At 38.5% G+C, this 18,025-nt stretch overlaps 1 protein-coding gene across 1 annotated transcript in view; it reads right to left on the minus strand.

Annotated features, from left to right (window-relative positions):
* Positions 1-1,944: 1,944 nt before the first annotated feature.
* The window catches only part of LOC140246776 (uncharacterized), a 66,916-nt gene continuing 50,835 nt past the window's right edge, over positions 1,945-18,025 (minus strand). The window contains exons 6-9 of the mRNA XM_072326110.1: positions 12,497-12,679; positions 10,468-10,665; positions 8,708-8,890; positions 1,945-2,136 (exon numbers count right to left, since the gene is read on the minus strand). Coding sequence (XP_072182211.1) covers positions 1,945-2,136; positions 8,708-8,890; positions 10,468-10,665; positions 12,497-12,679 — 756 coding nt within the window. The remainder of the gene's footprint in view (positions 2,137-8,707; positions 8,891-10,467; positions 10,666-12,496; positions 12,680-18,025) is intronic.

Here is an 18,025-nt window from a genome sequence, read left to right on the forward strand (position 1 = left end):
GGCGATTTTGTTGAAACGTTACTTTCATAGACCATCTGACATGTTCTCATGAAATTATCGATATCTCCGCAGCCGAGTATTTTATTTTTCGTTAGTTGAACTACATATGTAACAAATAACAGATATATATAATAGGAATTAATGTGGCGTCATTTTCAAAAACAAACAAACAAACAAATAAACCGTAAATTCCCTCAAATTCCCCCTTTCAGAATATCAGCAATTAAATGAAGCAGTGGTGTTTTAAACCAAAGCAGTACACAGCAAATGTTTTACTCTATGCCTGTTCAGTAACTGCTACTTGAATCCCGAAGACAATTCTGTCTCGGAGAAAGTCTAAGGGACTACTCCCTCCTGTGATCTCTCTCAACTTTATAATTTAATGATTGTTCGAGTTTAGCTTAAAATACTAATGTAAACCGAGACCAAATATCTCAAAGAAAATAAAAAAAAAAATCCAGGAATTGCAGAATATCTGGACAGATTATAAGTGATTTACAATCGGGGTGATCATTTCACTTATTGCTGCGAATAATGTACAGGTAACAATTTTGGCAAAACAGTCATTCATTCCGAGTACCTATGTCGGTTGTAAATGGTCCGTTGCATGTATTTAGTACAACTGTGACTAGAACTTTCAATCCAGCTACTTCTAGAGGCAGGACAACTACCTTTATTTTCCGGTAACCTCAGAGTTCATAACGACACTGAAAATTCACATTCAGGTTTCCAGATTAGAAGTCTATATTCATAGTAAATTTGACCGTGCTTCACAAAACCAGCAAAACGTCACGCGCACTGATGTTGTGAAAGGACTGAAAATAGTTGAAATGGGTCAATCAAGTTTTGATTTTTTTTCGTATTTTCTGAAAGAACAAGTCTTCTTCTACTTTACACAAAAGTTTTGGATCATAAAACCAACAGGAAATTGTGTTCTCAGCATTTTTTTTTTCATTTCTTAAGACCCCTGCCCATACTCTTCACTTTCAACTCCAATAACTTTAAAAATACTGATGCTACGGACTTGAAAGTACACTTTATCATCTCCAGAACGTGGCAATAAAACAGGCTCAATGTCAGCTTAACCTGATAATCCATTCTTTATCATTGCTCTGGTGGTTGACCTCCTGTTTTTGTTCCATTCGTCGCACAGGTAGCGTGGCTTGGTAAAGATTAAGCGCTTGAATAAACGCTGTACTTCAGAGCCTCTTTTCTCAGTTCACACTTTTTAGAATGTGTGCACTCTTTCCAATATTAGGGTATGTTAAGGGAGTCCATTTGAATTGAGTTATACATCATTTTGAAGATTAAAGTGTGCTCTTTCAGAATCTCGTAAAAATCCATGTATGGCGACTTTTTTTTTTTGGTTTTTGTGATGCAGGTTCACAAGTAATTTTCATGAAAAGGGGACATTATTGTGTACATGGACTTGGAAGCTACATTCATGGTGCACATGGTACCACCCATATGCACAATTGATTATGATGGTGTCATGTCCCAAAAGGTGTGAGATTATACACAGGAAGATCAATGAGATTATGCTTATTCTATAAGCCAAGACTACAAGTCTCGGGATTTTGTAGTCCCTCGACAGAAGTTGATACATACGGGCAGGACACAGGACTGTTGTTTTTTCTGATGTTAAGAGCATAATAACCAAATAATATCGTGAGAAGCCACATTTATACGTAAGTTAAACTTTATAAAAACACTAAAACGCGACGTTTAAGCGAAATGTGATCTCTATTATTATTTTCTTGCCCTGCATAATGCATTGATGTGTATTCAGATGAGATAATTTGGAAAGATGTAGTTGCTCGGATCGGATGTATTTTTTTTTTCGAGAATGTACGTTAAAAAGGGGCGTACATTGCCATAAATAGTTTGTTAAAAGTATATCTTTTAAGAATAATGAAAAATCTCCACGGTGGACGGTTAAAGGGTCTATACCTGGCAGGATCTCGCCAGTTTCGAGGCTGTTGAGAAGAAAACACCATCTGTCAAGAAGAAGCATTCCACGTTTAGGCGTGAGAGACGTGGCATAGTACACACCCACTGGGCCAAATCGTGCTCCGTAGAGGGAGCATACAATTTACGGTACATCTGATTACGCAGGATCAACGTCAGATTTTGTATCTGTAGAAATAAAAAACAAACAAAACTAAAAATTAGTCAAAATAGAAATTACAAGAAATGTCTGTCTATATGCTTCTGGAATATCAAAGTAGGCCCCTAATGTTCAAGCTGGGAGCATTGCTCTTAACCCTTGGGGGAAAAAAAAGTCATAAACCAAAGACCAAGAAAAAAAAACCCTATAAAATATTGACAAAATGTCTTGAAATACATGCTTACGCCCCCCCCCCCCTCTCTCTCTCCCTTTCGCGGCCCTTCCAAGAAAAAAAAGGTGAATGGTATACCAGTGGCATGACCAGTCATTTGCCTTTCAAAATTAAACCCGTTATTTACAATTCACCTTTCATTTACCATTCACCATCCATTTATCATCAACCATTCAGAACTACCATTCCACTTATTTTAATATTGTGACCGTGCGTCACAAAACAAACAAAAATTCGCACCCCTTGATTTTTCGAAAGGACTCAAAAAAAGGTGCAATGGGCCACCCGAGTCAATCTTGACTTTCTCATAATATTTTCTGAACAAGCTATACTTCCTCTACATTATTGTTTAGTTTGGGATCATAACATGCATGGGAAAGCATGTTTTCAGCAGTTTTTCTACAACCCATTTTTGGGGAGAATAGAATGATCAGGTATGTCTTTACAGCCCTGTTTCATTTTTTGAAATCATTTACACACTCCTCAATTTCAAGCATAATAACTTATGAAAGGATAACTTCATGCCACTACCATCCTGCTCTCGTACCGTATATTACGCATGTATAGAATAGCACAGAAGAAAGAAGTGTAGGTGTCAATTGTTTCTATTGAAATTGTATAACATACAACCGAGTTAGATTCGTTTCATCATCTCAGTCAAGTCCCCATTTCTTCAAACATCAAGCAATTACGTAATTATTTATTTTTTATTAAAGAAAAATAATCTCATCAGATGGTCCTCTTACTTTTTTCGGAAAAGAAAATGTGTATTCTCCAATTTCTCTGCATTCTTACCAGTTCTGATAATTACGTATATTTTCTTATTCAATCCAAGTTGTATTTTATTATTACTCTTCCATCATGAAATCAGGTTTGCTTGCATCCACGATGACACGTGCTGTAGTGTATGCACTTCCCAATTTGACTTCATATCAGTCGAAATCGGTTCATTTATTTTGTTTTATATCGGGCTGTACCTTAATTAATTATTTGCTGTTTGTGTATTTTGTGAGGGTCCCATATCGTACAAGCTGTACTTCCTAGTGGGACCCTCCACTTTCATCCCCATCCTTAGTTAACCTGTAGTATACATATGTAGATACTATAAAAAATGCAGTTGTGTTTTCTTCATCCGTTACTCATTTTCATAAACATGTAGGGCGTACTTTGTTAAATCAAAATTTGCAATTGTGACCGTGCATCACAAAACAAACAAAAAGTCGCACCCCTTGATTTTATGTGAGGACTCAAGAAAGGTGAAACAGGTCAACCGAGTCAGTTTCGAGTTTTTTTGAGTTATTTTCTTTCTTTTCTTTTTTGAGTTATTTTCTGAAAGAGCTATTCTTCTTCTATAGTATTATTATCCCTAAGTTTGGGATCATAAATTGAATGGGAAAGTGGGTTTTCAGACAAATGCACTGACTGCTGCGTGACAAGTACAAGCATGAATACATTTTCTGATCCTCCACAGATTTCGAAGAGCAAGTTTTAAGTCCTGTACAAGCTTATGATGGCGTTGGGAGGCACGAATAAGAAAGTCTGTTTTATCTTCATTGAGTGTCAGCTTGTTCACAGTCATCCATTCCTGCACTTTACCCACACATCTGGACAGTGCATTCAGAGTGAATTCAACACTGGAAAGGTCACTGGGGTCAAACTCAAGATGGATTTGCACGTCATCTGCTACATCATATGATACTTAACATTTTCAGCACGAAGATTTCCAAGAGGACTGGTATACAGTCATGGTGAAAAATAGGGGCCCAATTACAGATCCCTGTGTAATGCCAACCACTGAAGTACACTCCCTAGACAAGTGACCAGACACGCAGACACGACTCCTTCGATTTGTGAGGAAAGAAGCCATCCACTGTAGAGCTGAACCTTTGATACCAAAGGTGTTGTGTAAGCGATCGAGCAGAATTTTATGATCGATTGTATCGAACGCAGCAGACAGGTCAAGCATTACCAGCATAACCCCTTTCCTTTTGTCAATACTGCGAAGGATATCATCTTGGACTTTGAGGAGGGCTGTCTCGCAGCTATGGTTACTCTAATACTTAGTAGTAGGCCCACTGAAAGGACTCGGAGGGATGAGACTCGTCCATGTACTGAACAAGCTGAGATGTGACTATACGTTCAATGATCTTGGATCTGAACTCGATATTGGAAACTGGTCTGTAGTTCTTGAGAATGTAATTGTCACATGAGAATTTCTTTATCACTGGAATTACAATAGCTTGCTTCAGTGAGTTTGGGATGGTTCCTGTCGATAGAGAGACATATACCAAAGCAGTGAGCGAAGGAGGAAGAATCGGAAGATGCTTCTTCAGCAACCATGTAGGTAAAGGATCAAGACAGCAAGCCTCAGAAGGACTCTTCATGATTATCCGTGTTAATTCAGTAGTAGTTACCTCAGAAAAAAGAAATCAAATTCATGTTGAGTTTGCTGATCTGCGTACATGGGGTTCAAGACCAAGTTGCTGCACTGATTACTCAGGTCACAGCTAATATCTTTGACCTTATCAGCAAAGAAGGATGCAAAATGGTTGCTCACATCTACTGTTGAATCATGAGCTGGTAAAACAGTGTCCTTGCGGTTGAAGAGAGAATTAATGATTCCAAAAAACAGAAATAGGAGTACAGTCTGAAAACTTTTCCTTAAAGTATTCAGATTTGGCAGTGAGGAGAGCCTTCTTGACCCTGTCATTTGCGTCGTGGTAAGACCTGAAGTAGTCCGTGGATTTCACTTTGCGCCATCTCCTTTTCCGCCCTATAGGACATTCCCGACGGGCAGAGGATATATCCTGATTATACCACTGAGGATGACGTCTGTGTCTGAATGTTCGCACTGTAACTGGAGCATGATTATCAAGCACAATTTTTGAAAAATTTTCTTGGTTTATATCCTTGTACTCTCTGAAAGTGAGAGTTTGACAAGATACCCGTGGCTTTGGTATGTTTAGATGAAGTCAAATGACATAGTGATCAGATTCGTGGTTGTCACAGACCTCAATAGCATTCAGAATTGACTCATCTGATCTAGTGATCAAGGGATCCAAAGTGTGACCGAGTCTATGAGTTTGTTGATTAATGTGCTGGACAAGATCACACGACTCCAAAGCAGAGTTGATTCTACTCAAGTCAGCCCGACTTGGACGATCACAATGAACATTTAGATCCCCACCTATTACCAACTTTCCTGGAAGCAGATTTAGTTCCATGACAAAATCATCAAACTCTACAATGAATGTGGAAGTCTTAAATCCGTTCTTTGCTGATGGTGGAGGCCTGCAAATGATCACATAAAAATAGTAAGCCTACAATGTTCGGGAAATGTTAGATGAAATAACGTAGAAACATCAAGTGTATGTAAAACATCCTTATTGTGTACACGTTTGAGTTCCTTCTTTGCAAGGATACCGATACCACCATGATGCCCTGGATCGATGGTTGCTGAACGAGATACATTGATGAAAGTGTACCCAGGTGGGGTCAATCTCCTGTGACGACTGCAGGGAGCCACGTCTCAGTGAGAAACAGCACGTCTATGTCCTTCTCAAGAACAAAGTCACACGAAAAGTGAATCTTATTACAAACAGAGTGGGCATTAGAATTTACTACCTTGAGAATATCTGCATCAACAGTTTTACAAGCTTGACTGGATGGGCTGACATGTTTGAATTCAAGTCTATGCATGCGACAGCCAACCCGTTTGTCCCTGGCAAGGAATATGCCATTTTCTTTCAAGACATTGAAAGCTTCTACAGGAATTGTCCTGCTTGCATGACCTCTTAGAGAAAACAGCTGTGATCTGGTTTAACTGAAAGAGGTAGAAAGTCTTGCCTGAATAGCTCTATTGTTGCAGCAGTCTATTGACTGGAGATCACTACCCTCCATTTGCATGATAATGTTCCATGTAATCTGGCCATAGGCCTGTGCTGGAACATGTAGGCATACAGAGTATAGACAAGGTAAACCAGGTCAAAATCTTGCTACTAAAGTCCATGCCGGCAGAATAATGAAAAATGTTGAAACTTGCCCTGGAGGATCACTGCACTGTACACTAGCGCTGGTAAATGTAAAGAAAAAAAAAATCCATTATGGCAATGACACACATGGGATGACATTCAGGGAGCAAACTTTGCTATGTGGCAGCAGGAATACAGCGCCCTCTAAAAAAATGTAAAAAGTCATGGTGAGGATTTAAGGAAGTTTGTATGTGCGCGCGCACATGATAATTGAGTGCCAGTTCGTTTGTGTGTGTGTGTGTGTGTGTGTGTGTGTGTGTGTGTGCGTATGTGTGTTATTGCATATTATGGAAGAATGTGTGTTGAGTTGGTTTATGTGCATTATGATGATGATTTATTTTGTTGGTGTTTGCTTATAAATACGAATGTATTTTGTGTGTACATATGGCAGTTCGTTTATGCTAAAATCAACTAACAATGTTTATTGAGAAATTATTTACGGCGTGTCGAAATTATTCGCTCATGCATAAAGCATGCCAAACTTATTCTGGGACGAAGAATAGTGATATTGAAGTTGAAGTTAAGACTGATGGAAGAATATGAATGCAGTGAAAAAAAAATGAACAAAGACAGATAGCATTTAGGCAGGGTACCTCCCTCGTATGCCTTTTTTCTCGGTCTCTCTCTCCTAGCACACCTCACCGCTGAAATTGACACACCCATACTATTTTGAAATCAACGCCGCTGTGAACTAAGATGTGCTCATACACATTGAAAGCATTATTTCCAGTGCCACAGTTCGCACAAACATCAAAACACAAACACATACAGACACACGTACGTACACAGGCACACGTATGCAAACAGGCAAACTACTAGCACTATGCAACCACCACACATGCAGAGTTTCCACATAATCATTATACTCTAAACACACAAATACACACATACACACACACAGACACACACACACACACATACGCACCTACAAATCATAGGTAGCCCCCCCCCCGCCTACACACACACACACACACATACGCATAAATTGCTTTCCAGTCATACCCACCCCACCCAAGCATAATACCGGATCAACCACCCAAACCACACAATTCATACGGCATATCCGACGGCAATTTGTGCAGCTAGGTTTAATTTTGCCAGCACAAATTGTCGCCATCGAGGTCAAAAATTGGGATCTGTACAAGCAGCCAAATTGCCTCCAGGCTACAGTTTATGCAGCGGCGACAATTTGTGCCGCCAGTTCCGCCAGAAATTGTCGCCCAAAGCCGGAGGCGACAATTTGTGCCGTAACAGGCCTACCAAAAAACATATTTTCTTCATTTGTGACATTTTTACTTCCTTCTTTTTCTCCAAAGTAGGGCAGTAATGCTCATTAGTCATTTCACTGAATACACCTCATTCTTTCGATGGAGTCGTTAGTCACATAACGGGGCCCCAAAACTCTGCAAATTTTAGAATGCACTTAGATCCAAAACTCCTGAATAGAAGTAAACCTATCTATCTATAATCTATAGAGGATGGCTAGTAACGTATCAGTGGGAATCAGTAGGCATGCTGAGGGATGATTGTCCCAATCCTTTTGGGATTCATTTAAGAGTACATTATGTTATATTCATTGTTATCGTTAAGTTATTAACACTGAAAAGATATTACTCAATAAAGCTTATACATTGTTACAGGGGAGAATGATACTCGCCCTCGCTACCAAAATACCACAGTCTTTTTTAGGGTTAAAGTTGATGTACTCGGTCACGCGTAACATTTGACAACATAACCAGGTATCAACAGAAAGAAGACGAGTTCCTCCTCCTCCTTCACAATCAGCATTGTGCTCTCCATAGCTGACAATTGAAGTGGGAGCCCTCCAAAGCCTAATTACTTTTTTTTTTTTCATACGCGCTGTAGAACATGATTCAAGAAATCTATAGCATGCTGACAATACCTACAACCTTTTAAAGAACACACATATTGCCGGGCCCCGTACCCTTTACGAAGTGGTTTTTATTTTGGGAAAGCAATAACAGGTCATAATAGTATGTATAACCGCGTTTCCAAGGATGCACGACTTTAGACGCTGAACATCCTAGCACCCAGCGCACATCCTTGAGGCAGTTTCATATTCTTAAGTCACCAAAGACAATGACTATGTATAACATACATTACAACTTATTATGCTTATATTATGCCAATTCGTTTAAATACCCTGTATGTATATCTAAAGAAGGTAATTCAAAATGTGCATAGACAGTATATCCTTTAAAACTTTAACATGCACATAAATGTCCATTTTGATATACTTTTATATCTTCCCATAATCTTGGGATACACCTGCATATTATCAGTATATTGTAAATTATACATAGCAAGGTAACATACCTGACATGACGATGTTGAGGCGACGGCTTTCGAGAGGAAATTATCGTCCAGGTTGGGGCATTTCAAACTGAAGCTCGAAAGACTGGGTATGGTGAATACCCATTGGGCCAAGTCACCCACTATCGATGATCGGTAATGAGAATTGCCATCCCACCCGTCAAAAGACACATCAAGCTCTTGAATCTGTATAGAAGAACAAAAAAAAAATGATTTACAGTTAAACGTAAAATACATAATGCAACTACATCAAAAGGATGATTTATTAAACGCAAAGTTAACGCACAAGAAAAAATAATTTAAACAAACATACCCAAATATAAAGGAGACATGAATTGAATGTATCCTATATTAAAAAAAGGGGAATTTAGCAAACAGTAATTAAACACAGGAACAAGACCAATGTTACTGTAGAAGCTCAAGGCATATGTGAAAAGCTGACATGCAACGGGAGCAAGTTCATTTCTGGACATTGCAATCGCTTACACAGATATTCACCACGTGGATCAACCGGACTACATCCAAATAATGTATTTCTCGCGTCCTGATTATGTACCCGAAACGAAGGCGCCACTGTCTTCTTCTTCTTTTTTTTTCAGAAAACAAAAACAAAAACAAAAATAAACACATAACTACAGTGCATAGCTGAGTAAAGTGCAATCACTGAGCAAAATAACAATATGTCAAATATGATGATGATGATAGTGATTCTGATGCTGCTACTGCTGCTAATGATAATAATGATGAGAAAAATGAAGATGGTGATGATAAAACAAATGGAATTTAAACCCCATTAAAACACTCATTTCCTCAGTGCTCTATAAAGGTCAATGAAAACAAAATAAGCAAACTTCGTCATTGGAGTGAAATGAGGTTGACCTAGAAAGAAAAAAAAAACTGTGTAAGAATTGTTTTTCATAATGTGACCGTGCATCACAAAACCAAGAACAAATCGCACGCCTTGGTTTCACGCGATAACGCAACATAAGGAAATAAGTTCTCCTTATCAATATGGGGGTTTTCCTGTCCTTTTCTTAAAGGAATATCATTCAGTATGTTATTCTAAAGTTTAGATACATATTAAACGAATTAGAAATCGTGCTTCAGCATTTTGTGGTGAAGATGTTGTTAGAACAGTGTGATCAAGAGGCATGTCTTACATCCCCTTTTCATTTCAAACCCTTTACACATTCTTCATTTTCAACTATCAATTTTTTATGTTACTGCTTTCGAAAGTTGTTATCAGTCATGAATAGAATGTGTCGATAGAGATTCCTTGTCTTCATTCTGATCTTTTAATTCTTCCCTTGTTGCTTGCTATGGAGTTAGATATCCTGTTGTGTTTTTTTTTTCCCTTTCTGTTAGTCAATTGCACTGAGCACAGCATGAGAAGATTAAGCACTTAATTTGATATGAACTTTATTTAAAAGCATCTGTTATCAATGTACTTTTCTAAAGTCTAATATTAATACAAGATGGTCCATTTGAAGATAGTTTCTACCATTTAAAAGACCAAAGTCTGTTCTTTTAAAGTCTGTCTTCTATGTGTGACGTCTTTTGTTGTTGTTGTTGTTGTTGCTTATGTTGTGCAGGGTCACAAATAAAGTAGTCTAATAGTAATTAAATAAACTACAGTCTTCTCGGAGGTGAGGTGCAGACTAATCGTTCTATCAATTAAGTCAAGCAGATAGATAAAGGATGATTATGACACGCACACATATCATGTGCCAAATTCAAATCATGTACAGCCAAAAGTGACATACCTGACAGGATGCTGCTGAGGCGGCAGCTTTTTTGAAGAAACTACCGTCCAGGTGGCGGCATTGCACACTCAACTGTGAAAGATTTGGCACAGTGAATTTCCATTTGACAAAGTCTTCCCTCATGATGGGTATATGTACCGGAGTCAAATACATGAGGCCGCATTCTTCTAACTCATCACGGATCGGCTTATATGTAAGCTGCAAAAGAAACAATCATGTACACTGAAATATCAAGTAATCAAATATGTTGAAAAAAATGTCAAAAATTTAACTGAGTTACCTGACTTAAAAACAAACCGAAACATTCATTCTAATAAAATAATACATTTGCAACAACTGGTACATACGCAACAAGGATAAGAATCGGGGAGGGGGTGGCTATAAATCAAAAGCACAGGTTGTATGAACTTAGGCCCTCGAAAAGTCACATCGTAATGAAGCCTCGATTTACACACTTAAGAACAAGTAGCCTATACACCGTAATGGTATAAAGAACGAAAACAATAGTAATTTGTTTGACGGAAATGTGTTCAAAGATTAAGTGTCACAAGCATATATGACGAAATCAGACGATTTCTTCTTTTTTTTTCTTTTACATAATGTTTGTTACAGCCTAAATTTGCGTTTTGTTCTATTCCCACCTACTAATTAGTGCACACTGAGAGAGAGAGAGAAAATAAACATGACTTATGTAGAATTTCTTAAGTGATTATACTACAGTTTAATGGTTATAGGAGCCCTATGAATTGGTGTGGGAAAGGCGGTTGCATGAACACGACAATTCTAATGATACATGGATTATTCTCCTGTATGTCTGTATTGATCGTATCATTAAGTGTGCGATGATAGTACAGTCCACCTTGGCAGCAAAGATTTTAATCGCCCATTCTCTTCCCCATACATATTACTGCATGCCTTATAGTATTGTGTTGAGATAAACAACTTAGAGAACAATGATACAATAGAGCTAGCGGAGATTGAGGGGCGAAGTGAAAACCAAGGGCGTTTAAGAAGTGGAGTAACCACTGTTTCATTCTCTTCCAATTTATTGTTTGTCTTCGAAGACACCAGTAAAAGTAATAGAAACATGTCGCAGACTGGATCTACCTCACAGACAGGAAGACAATGGACCGCAGTTATATCAACGCTTCGTTAACTGGCCTGTTGAAAAAAAAAAAATCCCTAAATTGTAGTAATGAATGTTGATGGTAGTCTGTTTCTTTGTTTTTTTTATTTTGTGTTGTTGGTTTGTGTGTTTTTTTTTTTACAGTAAAGGGTGTACGTCTGAAGGGTAAAAAAAAAAATTGTTTTCCCATTCTTGTCTTTGTCTTTATTTTGTACAGGAATGTCTAAATTTTTTGATATTTTTTCCCATTGTGGAGCGGTATCTTTATAATAAAGTTATCTAACAATAGATCGAGGTAATAGATATTCTCATTGATTTGATAGGCGGCAAATACAAACTTCTGACATGAAAGACAGACATGCATCCGATGAATTTTTGTGTATATCCAAAGAAAAGTGATATTTTTAGAATAGTTATATAGACAGTCGTATTTTCATCCCTTGTACCACCTCATTAAAAGTAAACCATACTCAACAATCTCCAATGAAAAGTTGTAATTATATCATAAAAGAACTACAAGGTAGTTAGATAATATTGCCAGCAGCATTGATCAACTAAAACAGACAAAGAAACAAACAGAAGAATAAATGAAGAGTTTGTTTGCAAGAACCGATAAGTCCATATTTGCCAAATGGAGATATTTCCGATTAAAGGTCCAAGAAAAATAACGAGGATAATAAGAAAATGTTTGCTTCTTTTGACCATAACTTAAAGAATGTACCTTTATATGTAGTGACCGATTTAAAAAGTATTATTTTGTATTTTATGGCAGAGACCGTGCTTCAATATCGTCAAAAATGGACTTTTCGGTTTTGCAAACAAACTCTTCAAATGCTGATTCAGCCACATACTAAATATTTATGTTAAATGTTTTTCTTACATAGTCCATGGTGCGACAAATACCTGACAAGATGATGCTGATTGTGTGACTGCTGAGAAGAAATGATCGTCAAAGCAACACCATTTCAAAGTGAAGCTCAAAAGGCTCGGCGTAGTGAAAACCCATCTGGCCAAGTCAACCCCAATCGAGGATTGATGTTCAGAACCGTCCTGCCAGTTGTCAAAAGTCAAATACAGATGCTTAATCTGTGGAGTAAGATAAAAAAAAGGAAAAAAAAAACGATAACATTTAGTAAGCATTAAAGCATTGCACTTTTACAAATCGAGGATATGGAATGAATTGGGTAATTTAACACAAGTGCACAACAGAATTGTGCATCAGTAACCTGCGTTCTATTATACAGTGTATTCATTATCATTCATAACATAATCATGTTGATGCAAAAGCTGGAATAGGGACTCGACGGCGTATAATGAATGAACACGCATTGATTCTCTCAAGTATACTACAAGATTGCAATTACAAGAGTGACTTCTCATGTCAAGACTTGATAAAACCAAAATTATCTTTCTATCTAGCCCATGCACTATTGCAGTACGATGTAAGTTTACTTGTGCTCCTTGCATACTCTCTAAAAAAATCGAGTGAAAATTTTCACTCTAAAAAGAGTGAATACAAAAAAGAGTGAATTTCGAGTGAAAGTGGAGTGAATTTTGAGTGAAAATGCTCATTTTCACTCATTTTGGAGTGACGTCAGGGATCACTCCAAAATCTTCGAGTGATCCCTGACGTCACTCCAAAATGAGTGAAAATGAGCATTTTCACTCAAAATTCACTCCAATTTCACTCGAAATTCACTCATTTTCACTCATTTTGGAGTGACGTCAGGGATCACTCCAAAATCTTCGAGTGATCCCTGACGTCACTCCAAAATGAGTGAAAATGAGCATTTTCACTCAAAATTCACTCTTTTTTGTATTCACTCTTTTTAGAGTGAAAATTTTCACTCGATTTTTTTTTTTTTTTAGAGAGTATACACAGATATCGCCCAATCTTATACAAGTGCACTATTTGAAAATAGCCACGGGCTTTTGAGTATTACTACTATCAATGTGGCGCGCAGTAGTCATTTCAGCAAGGGCTTATCGGAAAGTGACACTATAACCATTGCAACGGGTATTGGGTATACGGGACGGTTCTATTTGTTTGCATCGACATTCCAATAGTAAAGTAATTCTTTACAAGGAAATTCGCCACAAAAAAAAAAAAAAATACGTTTTAAAGAACTAGAACGTAACGATTCAAAAATGACACAAATCGGATATAGAAAGAATTAGGAAGATATGACATTTTGTAATTTTACTATTTTTGAAAAAAAAAAACTTTCTTCGATCAGTCCTTCAAATCAGCAAATATTCAAATCAGCAAGGTGGCGGTGTTACGTTCTCACAATTCTTTATTTATTTCATAAACAGAAATGACCAAAATCTCATATTTCCCATTCCCATTTGTCATCTCTTCCATACTCCTCCAATGGTCAATTAGGGCCAAGAGCGATTCCATCCTCCTACATATCAATAATGATTATGACAAATTGTTCTCTGTAATTTTATACGTGCTCATGAAGTTGTTATAATTTTGTGGTACATACCCATGATATGTCAGATCCAGAACATGGTCAGATATTAGATGCCACGTACCATTAAAAATGCACATCATTAGTTTGAAAACAAAAATTATTGTGAAAATAGCGTTTTTACCGTATTTTTACGCTTTAAGTCCTTGTGAAAATGAAAAATATCAGGCAAAAGTCAACCAAACCATATATTTCCTGAAAGGAAATTTACCAATCTTTGAGATGGCATGAAAAATCTGGTTTCTTAGATCATCCTGGCGTGTTCTAAGGGAAAGAATGTCATAAGGTACGAAAATTGGCAATTGTACATCGTTCAAAATTCTCACCCATATATATATATATATATATAATTTCATATATATATATATATCATATACATGCTTAAATACGACCGCCATCATTTTCTAAGGTGCCGAATCAGGGTGCAAAATGACAAAGACGGTAATAAACACGCCTAATCTTATTTTGTCCTCGTTTTTCCTTCAGACGAGATAGCTGGATAGCCTGTATGCAACTAGCTGGTCAGTTTTATGTACCTGGGGTGGACCACTTTACCGGTTATGCACCTTGAGTTTTCCGACAAAGGAATGCCGATTCGGGATATTTTCATGTGTCTGGGTTTGTGATTCTTTCAACAAGGGACTTCCACTTTTTATATCCAAGTGATGAGGTGCAAAGTGTTGTGCCTCTACTAGCGGGACGGTATGACAACATACACCATTGCTCAGCTAGACTTGAGATAAGTGGGATTAACCCCGCGCTGGAACACAAGTCTTTAGACCGCAAGCCATACGCTACCGACTGAGCCACCTCGTCGCCTTTCATGGTCAATTATATAACGTTCAAGCTGGCAAGCGATATGATTCTCCTCCTGCTGAAATTGGTGTATACATGCCTGCTCTCCCTTGCTTCCGGGGAATCGACCTCCTCAATCCAGGTCAGACCAGCATTCTAGGGGCAGTTAACTACAAAGTCTGATTCGATCATTAAAGTCCTTTAATGACAGTGTCGTATCAATTCAGCTGAAGGTTTTGTTTTTTTTTCTTATCTTTTCGAAACCGTTTCTTTACTGAAAGCGCAAATGACTAGGGAAACTGAACACCTATTGATGTTGTATGGGATACTGATCCTGAAGAAAATAATCTTAACATTTTTGCGCTGCAACACTGTGCAGTCCTCTGACAAGAGATGGTGATGACACCACTCAAACCTCAAATCATGATTGGAAGAGCGTAGCGGCTTCCTGAAAATTAAAGATTGAAAAATCAAGAACTGCCCTCATTATCAGCGCACAGATATCCAAGAATACATGGGACAGACTACTCATCCTGAGCACCTGATTCGAAAGGGAAATTCCAACAGGAATTGTGATCTCACAACCCTTCAGCTTTCCAACAACTTAGATGCAATCTACGCAAAGATGTCCTTACAAAGGATGACATAATGTTTTCTGAAAGCATTTTCTGAAAACAGTGTACACTCGCACGGATGAGTATAACATCACATTTTCGGTAGTGTCCTTTTTTTTTTTTAAATCCCTTTGGTCTGAGGGAGTTACGGGTGGGTCGTGGTATTGAAAAGATAAAGGCCTTTTCAGCTCTTTCCTGTACAGCATAACTCTCTTCCAGAGCCCAACATCAGGCACTGACAGGGAGCGACGTTCCTTCAGATTTGCTTTGATGTGGCATGCAAAATGCCTAAGTACTATGGATCAGCAAACCAGAGCTCACTGACACATTAACAACTTTAATAATCGTGCTCATGTCCAGCAAGGACTGATGAGCAACAAGGTTTATGGGGCAGCCTGCGTCAACGAAGGTAGGCATCATCTCGTCATAACGTGGGAGCAGATCATCAGAAATCACCCTATCTAATGTGATCCCTGACTTCAGGGAGTGGAGTTGGAGGAAAGATGGCATAAGTACATGGCAATTACTAGTACTACATATTTGTATCAGCCACTCTCCGCAATGCTTCAGTGCCAAAATTCATTCTTCTGCACCACAGCTGTTTCAAGACATGCACTGGGAGGTGGAAAACATGGAAATATAAAAAAAATAATGAAATGAATGAATGAATGAAGCTGAAAATGCACAATGTAGAACCGGTGTCAGACGAGCCATGGTCAGTAGTTTGATATTGCTGTAGTCTTAAAGTGTGTGTGGGGGGGGGGGGGAGGGATTGAGGGCCTATCTGACGGGAGGAAACATTGAGCGGTAACACACGGTCAAAAATTCGCCATTTGAATGATTCCAGTGAAAAATAATTCTAATGACGAATTCTTAGCACGTGTCACTGGCGTAGCCAGGGGGGGGGGGGGGGCGATGGGGGCGGTCGCCCCCCCCCCCCCCGTAAGATTTGGACCGGGGATCTGGGAGGCGGAAAAAAAAAATGCGTGTATACTGTATGCACATGAAGCGGGTCTCCTTTGCAACCTTTCATCAAATAAGATATTTTTTTTTTAATATTTCACTCAAAGTGTGCACCAGATCGTTGAATTTCGATTCAAAATATGCAAAATCTCTCGTGCTTGGGAGGGGTGTCCCCCTCCCAACCCCCCCCCCTCTGTACCTCTTTCCCTAGCTAAGTACACTTTTTAGATTTACAAAATATTATGAATAATTCTGAGAGCACAAGACTTATCACTTATATTCCGAAAACTCATGGTTCCCTCATGTATAGGGGAATTTCTCCTTTTAATCGACCCTTTCCTCCCTCAGCCCCCCCCCCCCATTCTTTTTTTTTTTTTTTGGTGATTTCCCAAATGTTGATTCCATCAAATATGCGTATACGATAGATATCTCAATTTCAACCTTAAAAAAGCAAAAGCTCCATCGGAAGGGAAGGGTGGAGATAACACTCGCCAACGCCTTCTCACTGCTCGCCCCCCCCCCCGCCATGCATAGAAGTAGACTGTGCCTATACCCAGATCGCTTTATTTCAATTCTAAAAACGCAAAAGCTCCGCGTGCGGGAGGGGGAATCCCCCTTCCCCTAAGCTCTACCTCACTAGACTTTATACATACACACAGATGGTGCACTTTCGGAATAAGAGCTAAATTCCGTGATTTTAACACTTCGATGAAAAAGTATTGCAACAAAACTTTGCACCAGATCGCTGAATTTCAGGTCTGAAAACGCAAAATCAACTTCGTGCATGTGGCAGAGGATATGCCCCTATCTACACCCTCGTGTGCATGCTTTTTCTGCTTGATTGCTGAATAGACAGCGTTCATGATATTCAGTGTAAGAATTAATACAAGAAGACTAGTGTATTTAAATTATACCATTTTATAGGCAAATTGTTCAATAATAATCTACACTAAAATATACTGCAACCATAAACAAGTGGGACTGTTTCAACTCGTTAAAACACGCAAAAACATGCATCAAACTGCACCATTTGCAACGTCAAAATGCAAAAAGTTCTCACCGTGGGAGGGGGACACCCCCCCCCCCCTGCCACACCCTCCCCTCCCCCCTCGCTCGCTCCACTTGCTCGGGTTCAGTCGCGTTCATGATATTCAGTGAAAAGAATTAATACAAGAAGTGTGTTTAAATTACACCATTTTATAGGCAAATTCTTCCATAATAATCTACACTAAAATATACTGCTACCTTAAACAAGTGGGACTGTTTCACGTCGATAAAACGCGTAAAAACATGCATCAAATTGCACCATTTGCAACATCAAAATGCAAAAAGTTCTTCCCGTGGGAGGGGGACATCCCCTCTCCCACACCCTCCCCTATCCCCTCGCTCGCTCCGCTCGCTCGGGTTCAGTCGCGTTCATGATATTCAGTGAAAAGAATTAATACAAGAAGTGCATTTAGATTACACCATTTTAAAGGCACATTGTTCCATATTAATCTACACTAAAATATACTGCTACCTTAAACAAGTGGGACTGTTTCATGTCGATAAAACGCGCAAAAACATGCATCAAATTGCACCAT

This window comes from Diadema setosum, chromosome 3, assembly GCF_964275005.1.
Source record: "Diadema setosum chromosome 3, eeDiaSeto1, whole genome shotgun sequence".
NCBI classification, from domain to species: domain Eukaryota; kingdom Metazoa; phylum Echinodermata; class Echinoidea; order Diadematoida; family Diadematidae; genus Diadema; species Diadema setosum.